This window comes from Brienomyrus brachyistius, chromosome 1 (genome assembly GCF_023856365.1).
Source record: "Brienomyrus brachyistius isolate T26 chromosome 1, BBRACH_0.4, whole genome shotgun sequence".
NCBI lineage: Eukaryota > Metazoa > Chordata > Actinopteri > Osteoglossiformes > Mormyridae > Brienomyrus > Brienomyrus brachyistius.
In genome coordinates, this window is record NC_064533.1 from 35,277,044 (window position 1) to 35,288,496 (window position 11,453).

Below are 11,453 nucleotides of genomic sequence, written 5' to 3' on the forward strand. Positions count from 1 at the left end.
GAAACACAGAGCTTTACCATTCAGTGTCAGGCCCCTTCTCATGTCACAGAGCTGCATGTTTCTGCATAAGCCCCCGTTTATTTGCTTGTGGCTGTCTGAACAGGTGTCTGGAGTTCCTGCTACAGAGGGGGGCAGGTCCCAGCCTGAGGGACAAGCAGGGCTACAGTGCCGTGCACTATGCTGCTGCCTACGGCCACCGGCAATGCTTACAGCTGGTGAGGACAGTCCACATGCATACACACACACACAGAATCACACAGAGAATCACACACGGACAAACTAAATCACACAGAGAATCACACATGGACAAACTGAATCACACACAGAGACACAGCTGCATCCATGCACAGAGAGACATAACCACATCAAAGCAGAGACACATCCACACTCGCACTGTGAATCACACACAGACAAACAGAATCACACAGAGAATCACACACGGGCAAACAGAATCGCAGAAACTGAATCACACACAGGCAAACAGAATCGCACAAACTGAATCACACACGGACAAACTGAATCATGCAAACAATCACACATGGACAAACTGAATCACACGCAGAGACACAGCTGCATCCACGCACAGACACAGCGACATCCACGCACAGAGACACAGCCGCACTCGCACTGTGCGTCACACATAGACAAACTGAATCACTCACAGAGACACAGCTGCATCCATGCACAGAGACATAACCACATCAAAGCAGAGGCACAGCCGCATCCACGCACAGAGACACAGCCGCATGGACAATCACACAAAGTGAATCACACACGGACAATCACACACGGACAAAGTGAATCACAAAAACTGAATCACACACGGACAATCACACAAAGTGAATCGCACACGGACAAATAATCACACAAAGTGAATCGGACAAAGTGATCACACACGGACAATCACACAAAGTGAATTACACATGGACAAACAATCACAAAGTGAATCACACGGACAATCACACAAAGTGAATCACACAAACACAATCACAGAGAATCACGCACGGACAGGGACGAACTGAATCACACAAAGTGAATCACACATGGACAATCGGACAAAGTGAATCACAAACTGAATCACACAAAGTGAATCACATGGACAATCACACAAAGTGAATCACACAAACACAATCACAGAGAATCAAACGGACAGGGATGAACTGAATCACACAAAGTGAATCACACACGGACAAACGGACAATCACACAAAGTGAATCACACATGGACAAACTGAATCACACACGGACAAACAGAATCACATAAAGTGAGTCACACACGGACAAACTGAATCACACTGACAAACTGAATCACACAGAGAATCACACACGGACAATCACACACGGACAAACAATCACACAAAGTGAATCACACACGGACAATCACACAAAGTGAATCACACACGGATAATCACACAAAGTGAATCACATACGGACAAACAGAATCACACACGGACAATCACACAAAGTGAATCACACAAACACAATCACAGATAATCAAACACGGACACGGACGAACTGAATCACACAAAGTGAATCACACACGGACAAACGGACAAAGTGAATCAGACAAAGTGATCACACATGGACAATCACACAAAGTGAATCGCATAAAGTGAATCACACATGGACAAATCACACAAAGTGAATCACATACGGACAATCACACAAAGTGAATCACATACGGACAATCACACAAAGTGAATCACACATGGACAATCACACAAAGTGAATCACACATGGACAAACAATCGGACAAAGTGAATCACAAACTGAATCACACAAAGTGAATCACATGGACAATCACACAAAGTGAATCACACGGACAATCACACAAAGTGAATCACACAAACACAATCACAGATAATCAAACACGGACACGGACGAACTGAATCGCACAAAGTGAATCACACACGGACAAACGGACAATCACACAAAGTGAGTCACACACGGACAAACTGAATCACACTGACAAACTGAATCACACAGAGAATCACACACGGACAAACAATCACACAAACTGAATCACACACGGACAATCACACAAAGTGAGTCACACACGGACAAAGTGAATCACACTGAAAAACTGAATCACACAGAGAATCACACACGGACAAACAATCACACAAACTGAATCACACACGGACAATCACACAAAGTGAGTCACACACGGACAAAGTGAATCACAGAAACAAAATCGCACACGGACAAACTGAATCACACAGAGAATCACACATGGACAATCACAAAATAAATCACACAATCACACAAAGTGAATCACAGACACACAAACTGAATCACACAAAGTGAATCACACAATCACTCAGAGAATGAAAAGTCATCCATGCAGGGAGCAGAAATATAAAGTACAGATGTTCTATGGGTTCCACGGAAATAAAGGTAGCTGATTATGAGAAAGACCTCAGTGTGTATTTTGATGCTTCCATGTCCCACTCTCACCAGTGTAAGGAAGCAATAAAAAAGGCCAGTAGGATGTTGGGTTTCTAGGTGTGTGGAGTTTAAGTGAAGAGAGGTGATGCTACGATTATATAATTCCTTGGTACAACACTAGCTATCATATTGTGTACAGGTTTGCCTCGGAAAGGGTGCAACGTAGTGCGAGGAGAATGATTCCTGGTCTTTGAGGAATGTTTTACAATATGCGGAGAGGTTAGCTTAGCTGAATCTTTTCAGTCTCACGCAAAAGAGATTAAGGGGGGGACATGATCCAGGTGTATAAGATTCTAACAGGTCTGGATGCTGTTCAGCTAAATGGCTATTTCAGTATTTGTTTAAGTACTAGAACTCGTGGCCATAAGTGGAAGTTAGCGGGAGAACATTTTAAAATGAATTTGAGGAAGCACTTCTTTACACAGCGTGTAGTTAGAGTATGAAATAGTCTGCTAGTGTAGTGCAAGCTAAAACCCTGGGTTCCTTTAAATCAGAGCTGGATAAGATTTTAACAACTCTGAGCTATTAGTTAAGTTCTCCCCAAACAAGCTTGATAGGCCAAATGGCCTCCTCTCGTTTGTACATTTCTTATGTTCTTATGCTCTTATTATTTGGTCTTATGGACAGGTCAGATGAACAGGCAAGTGAACAGTGCACAGTATTCTGTTGTTCTGTTGAGGTATTCATGTTCGGTAATGCTCACTTAATATTTGAAAAAAGTAAAGGAATTTGAGTATGCAAATTCGGAGCTGTGCTGCCAGAAAACCAGTGGAAATATCAGAGCTTGAAATCAGCCTGGTTTTCATCTGACATGCTCGTCTGTCAGATGTCCTGTGCAGCCAGATAATATCTGAATGTGGTTCAGAGAATCAGATCTGCATGGCAGGGTGGACTACTCAAGGCAGCCAACATGTTTCAGCCAGAAAATGACTTTGAAGTGTATGACACACGACGTAAAGCGCCACCATACGTCTGACAGATTACTGAGGTTATGCACGTATTTCCGCCTGTGTTTGAGTTCAGTTTGTGATAATGTTTGTTCTGTTTACCGAATGGCCCTAATTCACGTCAAGCAAAGGGAGAGCTCCGCTACACTCTCCACGCAACAAGAAGCACTTGACACAGTTGGCTCCTGGTCTCTGCATATTGCAATTTGCACATCTCCTCACCTTGTGGAATATGAAGTCTGAGCATTGGAGGACCAAGCCAAAGGTGGAGTGCAGTAACTCAAACCAAGTTCCTGGTTCTGTTCCAGCTGCTGGACCGGGACCAGGGCCAGCTGGATGACCCAGCAGACTCCCCCAGCACCAGGAGTCCGCTCCACCTTGCGGTGAGGAATGGGGATGGGGACGGAGGGGGGTGGGGGGGGGTTCCGGAAGTGGAGTCAGGTGTCAGTTTCACAGCAATAATAGACTGAGGATCATAGGAAACGTCGAAATCCTTCACAGTACATGCTGCACAGATACATTAGAACTTGCTGTATCCATTCTGTTGTGTTAAGTGAAATTTGTCTTTAGAATAGTGAAGTCATTCTAAAAGTGAAACTTCCCCTTAATATCCTACAGTCACTAGTATTATTATTTTTTTTTTTTTGATTTGGTCACTTGAGAAACCAGTACTTAGTTGCTGTTGATTTGGTTGCGTGAAACATTTGATGCATGTCTGGCAACAGCTGGCTGGGTAAATTTATGTTGTAGACAATTAGGATTTAATGAGCTCTAATCGCTTGCGGTGGTGCAGTGTCATTTTGGTTTTGGCACTATAGCCTGAGCTTCTGGTCTGACGTGCTCCCCTCCCCCCCAGGCATACCATGGCCACGCACAGGCACTAGAGGCGCTGCTGCGAGGGGAGAAGGAGGTGGACCAGGCGGACGAGCTGGGCCGTACCCCACTGGCCCTGGCGGCCCTCAGGGGCCACACCAGTTGCGTGCACACACTGTTGAGCCATGGCGCCTCCCCCAGGAGCCAGGATGCAACGCAGAGGCGCACACCAATACACCTGGCAGGTGAATTGCCCGCTGTGTGCGTGTGTGGGCACGTGCAAGTCCTGGCTTTGCGGTCATAATAGAATATTTTATCCAAACTCCTGGATTTTTGCAACACAAAGGGCTTTTATAAATCCTTACTTAAGGTTTGGGTGTCTTGTATTAAAATGAATTAAAGGGAACTTCTTGGACGCAGTGTGTGTGGTTCAGAGGGCTAAACCTCTGTATGTGGGACTGGAAGGTTGCCAGTTGAAGTCCTGTGCTCATCACAATAGCCACAGTTCCGTTGGGGCCTTGAGCGCTGATTGCTCCAGGGCAAAATAGGCAACCCCGTGATCTGACCCCAGGCTTCGCTCTCTGCTGCATATGTGTGTATGTCTCAAAGGAGAGCCAGTGGGTTATGTGGAAAGAAGCATTCATGTGCAAATGGCAAATAAAGCCCATTTCATTACATGCTTGTCTGTATGTGCCTGTGAAATGCTTATACCTACTGACTGATTCCCTGCCGCTTTGTCCTCTACAGTAATGAATGGACACACATCTTGTTTGCGCCTCCTGCTGGATGATTCTGGCAATGCAGATCTGGTGGATGCAGTGGATTCTCAGGGACGGTGAGCATCTGCATTTGGTCAGGTCACTGTATCTGTCCCCCCCTTCCCAATAACGACGACTGTTGATGTGATGTCGGCCCTCAGAACCCCCTTGATGCTGGCTGTGGCGGGGGGCCACGTGGATGCTGTGTCCGTACTGCTTGAGCGTGAAGCCACAGTGGACTCGGCTGACAGCTATGGACTGACAGCCCTGCACCTGGGGGTGAGTGAGGGGGGCTTCTGAATACGGATGACGATAACAGCCCATAGATTTCTCACAGCAACCACGTGATTGGTCCTTGTGAGCCCCTGCCATTCCGGAAGCTTTCCAGACCATGGGAAGTTAAGCTAGGGAATTTTGGAAGTATTCCATGGGAATTAACAGGAATATATGGGAATCAATGGGAATATTCTCCGAATTTTGCAAACCTCATTTCACCAAAAGGCAAAAGCAGTAGTTCTCCTCAGGCAGTATTAGTGCAGCGCTGGATGCAGGCTTGCTGATTTTCTCTTTTATTCAGTGTATCTCTGACTGGGGTGCTTAGTGATCCTTGCAGTGCATGGTGCTAAGCAGTTAACTCCCTGTGTGGGGGTCAGTATGGGGTCTGTCCAGCCCTCACCTTGCATCCCTCTCACCCCCAGCTGCTGTGTGGCCAGGAGGAGTGTGTTCAGAGCCTGCTGGAGCAGGAAGCCTCCGTACTGCAGGCTGACCGCAGGGGCCGCTCTGCACTGCACCTGGCAGCCAGCAGGGGGCACGCATCCTGGCTGAGCGAGCTGATGAACATAGCCTGCACCGAGTCCCCCTCCCCACAGCTCCTAGACCTGCAGGGCTACACGCCGTTACACTGGGCCTGTTATAACGGTCTGGCTCACATTCACTCCTTTGTAAATCTTGACAGCCGGCTTAATTGTAACAGGCATGGATTTGTAACCTGTAGGTTGCTATATCAAGTCCCAGAAAAGAATTTGGTTTAGTCTCTGTGCAAAGGAATTGGAAAATAACTTGTGTCTATCAAGCCTTTATTTCCCCCCCAAATGTCAGCTTATTTTTGTATATTCATAAGCATCACCCTGTAGTGTCTGTACTCTCCCGCTCACGTCTGCGGGACGTCAGTCTCCTCCCTGTGGTATATACCGATTGAATGGCTGCACATCTGTCTGTTTGCATATGCCTGACAGCATGTGCCTGTGTGCCTGTGTGTGTCTGCAGGCCACGAGGGCTGCGTTGAGGTCCTGCTTGAGCATAAGGTCTGCCAGGCCTTCAAAGGGAATCCCTTCTCCCCCCTACACTGTGCCGTGTGAGTACTCAGCCCCACCGCCCCACCTCCCATCTGTCTTCCTCCCTATATCTGGCTGTGCCATTTATGGAGCATGGATCACTCTCCTGGTATTTATGCTTTGAGTCCAGCTGAGAAATTAATACTTTAATTTAGATGAGTCATTGAATGGGAACTTTTGTTTAATATGTTCTGGTTTTGATTCCATTTCTTACATGCTAGCCACCGATAAAATCTAGATTTTCAGCAGTTTTTTTTTTTTACAGAGGAGTGGGTGAAACTGGATGGCGGGGTTCACCTTTGCCCTCCTTTGTTGACTGTCACTGTCCCTCTGACCTTCAGGGTTAAAGGTCAAGGGTCATGTGCCTCTCTGCTGCTGGAGGCCTTGGGAGCTGATGTCGTTGGCTGCTGTGATGCCAGGGGCAGGTAAAGAGCATCGACTCCCGGGAGCCAGCCGTGCTTCCCATAAGACATTCTCTGTATTTTACGCCTCCTTTTAAGTGGAAAATGCTGTGGAATCTGATCATATTCTCTCTGCACTCCAGCTAAACATCCAAACCTGCTTCCCTAAGAATATTTCCCTGAGCACCAAACCCCGAGAATGTTATTGTGTTTACCTCACACCCTTCTCACTCATGCAAACTCCAGTGCTCACCTCGAGAACTCCTGACCTGAATTGCGCAAGCTGCAGTAGTTCCCATCACGCCTTTCTCACGGTTTCCATCTGTCCTGATTAGCGTTCTTAAGTAGCTCCATTGGTCTCTTGGTTCTCCTCTGTTCCACGGGCATGTGATCCTCCTGATTTCCACTCTCTTCTTAAACCTGCACCATTTTACGTTAAACGTACCTGCCATATCAGGCTGGATGTCATGCATTCTCATACAGATGTCAGTAGGATGGTGTGACAGTGGCAGTTACCCCAGTGCCATTAACTGTTCCCTCAGGACCCCGCTGCACGCTGCCGCCTTCTCTGGCCACGCCGAATGCCTGGAGCTGCTGCTCAGCCAGGGGGCGCTAGTGAACACGCAGGATGAGGCAGGCTGCAGCGTGCTGATGATGTCAGCGGCACATGGCAGGGCCGAGTCCCTGGGTAGGTGCCGCCCCACTCTGTCGCCTAACCTTGCTGGGGGGGTAGCTCTCGTTATTTATTTTTTTGGGTTCGTCTCTGGTCCCCACAGAGGTGCTTTTGCAGCAGCCTGACGTCAACCTGAGCCTAACGGACCGTGATGGGAATACCGCCCTGCATCTGGCCTGCAGTAACGTGAGTCCCGCCCCCACACAACAGGCCCACTTAGACTCACAGCACCAGCTGGCGATCCGCAGACACAGCGCTGCTGCAGTCGGGGTGTGAAGGCACATTGTGATTGACGTAGCGATGGAATTGTACCAATGGACACTTGGCCTCTTTGTCAGTGCAGATGGTTACTCTCCATAAGTGTGTCCTCCGTATCGATTATCGCTCCTTTCAGGGAAAAGAAGACTGTGCTATGCTCATCCTAGAGAAGACGTCAGACCCCACCCTGATCAACAGCACCAACGCAGCACTGCAGACGTGAGTGTCCGTAACGCCTGGCGCTAGACTGTTGCAGCTTAGAGACCCCAATAAAAATGAGTTCTGCTGGCATTTCCCCTCCCTACTGGTCATGCTGGAAGTGATACAAAATCAGCAGAAACTCTGCTGGAGGTCTGCAGTCACTGAAGGCTTTTCTCTCTGTGGGTGACGCTGCAGCCCGCTGCACCTGGCTGCCCGCTGCAGCCTAAAGAAGACCGTGCAGGAGCTGCTGTCCCGCGGTGCCAGTGCCCAGCTTCTGGACTCCAGTGGTGCGTCCCATGGATTCCGTGCCCACGTCCCGCCGCTCAGAGCCAGTCTGCACATTCTGCTTTTGGCTCGTTTCCACTTTCACTTTCGGCTTCTTTTGTGCTTATCAGCCCCTGCATCTCCTATGCTATTTTGTCACATGTATCCGTCACATGGCCTGTAAGTGTCGCATGTCCTGCGTGTGTGTCACATGTAACCATCACATGTCCTGCATGTGTCACATGTAACCGTCGCATGTCCTGCGTGTGTGTCACACGTAACCATCACATGGCCTGTGTGTGTCACATGTAACCGTCCCATGGCCTGTGTGTGTCACATGTAACCGTCCCATGGCCTGTGTGTGTCACATGTAACCATCCCATGTCCTGTGTGTGTGTCACACGTAACTGTCATGGCCTGTGTGTAAGCGTCACATGTCCTGCGTATGTCACATGTCCTGCATGTGTCATATGTAACCGTCACATGTCCTGAGTGTGTATCACACATAAATGTCACATGTCCTGTGTGTGTCACGCGTAACCATCGCATGTCCTGTGTGTGTCACATGTAACTGTCATGGCCTATCTGTAAGCGTCACATGTCCTGCGTGTGTCACATGTAACAGTCACATGTCCTTCGTATGTGTGTCACACATCTCATCTGTGTAGTTCCTCTAGAGTCTCCCCCATGTTCTACCAGACTCTACACTAAATGGATGCTGCCCTCTCTCTCCCCACTTCCTCTTCCTCTTGTGCTCCCCCATCACTCCTGGACTCTCCTCCTCTCCTCTCCTCCCCTCCTCTCCTCTCCTCTCCTCTCCTCTCGGTATCCTCAGGTTTCAGTCCTGCCCTAGCTTGTGCTCCCAGCCGGGAGGTGGCCGATTGCTTAGCTCTCATTCTGGCCACCATGACACCTTTCTGCTCCCCTTGCAGCTCCAGAGTGCCCCCCCCCGGCTCCTTTGTGAAGGCGTTGCCACAGGTCACCGAGAGTCTTTCGGGGCCCTTGCCCCCGATAAAGGAACCACAAAAAGCAACTCGGACTCAGAGACCTTTTAATCCCTCCCTCAGACGCCTCCCTGGTTCTTCACGTCAGTTTGGGGACATGGATTTCTATAACGTGCTCGGTGAGGTTCCTCACGCAAACACTCCTATTTAATCACAATCAGCAACATTTATGTGTTTTTTTTATGTGATTTCAAATCTTCTGTTTTGGACCTGACAAGAGGACTACTTCATGGACCAGCTAGTGTTTGGCCAAATTGTAACTTGACATAATGTTCAAAAGCATGCCGTATATTTCTGTGTTATACAAGAGGCTTGCAGCAGCCCTATGGAGAAGCACAAAGCCCTGACTACAGACAGGATGAATGCAGGATAATGCACTAGGCTATACAGCAGGGGTGTCCAACCCTTTTTACAGTGAGCTACTTTTACAAAGAAACTACTCAGATGAGCTACCAAATCACGACAGCATATTTTGCCGACCGGGATGGGGGGGTGGTCCCGTTATATATATTTTTCTGGTCCCCGTAAACCAGTTGGCCACCCCTGCAGACCCAGGACTCATCTCGTGGTCGACCGGTTGCTCGCTGTTGACGGGTTGGGCAGCCCTTCTGTACAGGAAAAGCCTGACCACACCGTGTTCGGGTGACATGCACACGCAGGCCATCAGCTGCTCTCCGCAGCAGTTGCGAGCTGCCTCAGGACATCTGCTGCGTGCATGTGTCCGAGCTGCCGGGGTGGGGTGGGGGGGGAGAGTGCCCAGTGTCACTGGCTCTGCGCACGTCCCCCCTGCCTGCTTGCAGTTCCTCATGTGACACACGCAGAGCAGAGGAGTGACAAACCGTTTAACGTGGCTGATTTCCTAATAGCGCAGCAGACCCTCGGCCTGCAGTGTACTTGTTATACTTCCTAGCTTGGCTGTGCTGGTGCCAAAGCTGGAAAGACAGGTTCTCAAATTCGAGGGCCTAAATGTTCAAGAGGTGACAGATGGCTTGTTCTGTTAAAGCTTTTCCTTTTTAGAAAAATCCATTATTAAAGCTGGTTTTACAAATATGGATGTAGCTTTTAAAGCTGCATTCCGCGTGCATTTAAAATAAATAGGTTATTATAGATCAGCTCTCTGGTGAAAAAGAACACGTCCACTCTGATGGATGGACTGTTATGAGCATTTCTCAGGTTGAGGAATCAAATTCAGTAAATGATACTTTAGTTCTAAGTTGGTTTGTCCTAAATTCTTGATTAGTAATCAGATTATTGGTCTTAGGTCACATGAAGGAATGAACACTGGTATTAAAATACAGAACAGACAATCTTCCCATTGTCTACAGATTTTTTTTATTTTTTTTTTTACTGACCTCTCCTGACAAAAGTGTCTTCTGCCTTTCTACTGCTCATATCATTCCTGGTATGTGTACTCATCAGTGCCCCCTAGTGGAGTGTCTCAGAATTTTACATGCATTCTGTCTGTGAGCAGCACTACCACCGGGAGCCCTAAGATGGGCCAGTGTCTGGGTCGGCAGTGTTGTCCAGGACGCCTGCATGAGCCTGATAGTCTAGTAAATTCAGCAGGTCCTGCCCTTTGCAGACGCGTGGTCTCTAACTCGCATGAGCCAAACATAAAATGGAGGGAACACAGTTCCTATGAGGTACAATAAGCTCACACGTATTCTGGTACTTGGTGTCCACTTAGTGCTATATTTATTTTGTTACTATTTAGTATGAAACCATAAGCAACTTACTGTAATACTGTGGCAGTGGGGAGGGCAGCTCTGGGGAGTTGAGCTGTTCTTCCCTGCTCAGTCATCGCCACCCTGTTTCCTCTGCTCAGCCCTTTTTGCGTGTTTCCACCTCTTAGTGCCTTTCCGCACCCCCCCCCCACATCATGCTTTATCCCTTGTGTTACTAAAGCATTGATTTCTGCTTTCTGGTGCATTACTTTTATTGGGCTTTCTAGGCTGTACGAGACGTGCACCTGTAAAAGCTCGAGTTTTTTTTTTTTAGTACGGACTGGAGGATAAGGATTAAGAAAAGGTACAAGCCGCTATAAATATTCTGACCTCTGAAATCCAGCCTAATTAATGTAATAAAAGGAGAGAAATGTTATTGTATGTGTCTGCAGAATGCATATGCAGCCATAAATATGACTAGTCTGAGTCTGGCAGGGTGTCAGCATTATACACTGGGCGGTGCCGGTTATGACAATCTTATAATTGATTCCCAGATGTGTCTGTTCTTGATGGTAGGAAACACCAGGTTGTATGAAATGACGGCTACATCTCGGCTACAGTGGCTCTTTTTTATATAAACCCAATAAAGTTCTTTGCTTTGACCTGTATGTCGCGAATCTCCATCACAG

At 47.9% G+C, this 11,453-nt stretch overlaps 1 protein-coding gene across 1 annotated transcript in view; it reads left to right on the forward strand.

Annotated features, from left to right (window-relative positions):
- The window catches only part of ankrd44 (ankyrin repeat domain 44), a 32,937-nt gene extending 21,511 nt beyond the window's left edge, over positions 1 to 11,426 (forward strand). The window contains 14 exon segments of the mRNA XM_048994041.1: positions 104 to 215; positions 3,703 to 3,777; positions 4,251 to 4,452; positions 4,955 to 5,042; positions 5,127 to 5,244; positions 5,664 to 5,883; positions 6,232 to 6,319; positions 6,641 to 6,724; positions 7,243 to 7,388; positions 7,477 to 7,559; positions 7,768 to 7,850; positions 8,028 to 8,119; positions 8,932 to 9,105; positions 9,108 to 11,426. Coding sequence (XP_048849998.1) covers positions 104 to 215; positions 3,703 to 3,777; positions 4,251 to 4,452; positions 4,955 to 5,042; positions 5,127 to 5,244; positions 5,664 to 5,883; positions 6,232 to 6,319; positions 6,641 to 6,724; positions 7,243 to 7,388; positions 7,477 to 7,559; positions 7,768 to 7,850; positions 8,028 to 8,119; positions 8,932 to 9,105; positions 9,108 to 9,151 — 1,609 coding nt within the window. The 3' untranslated portion in view covers positions 9,152 to 11,426.
- The last annotated feature ends 27 nt before the right edge of the window (positions 11,427 to 11,453 follow it).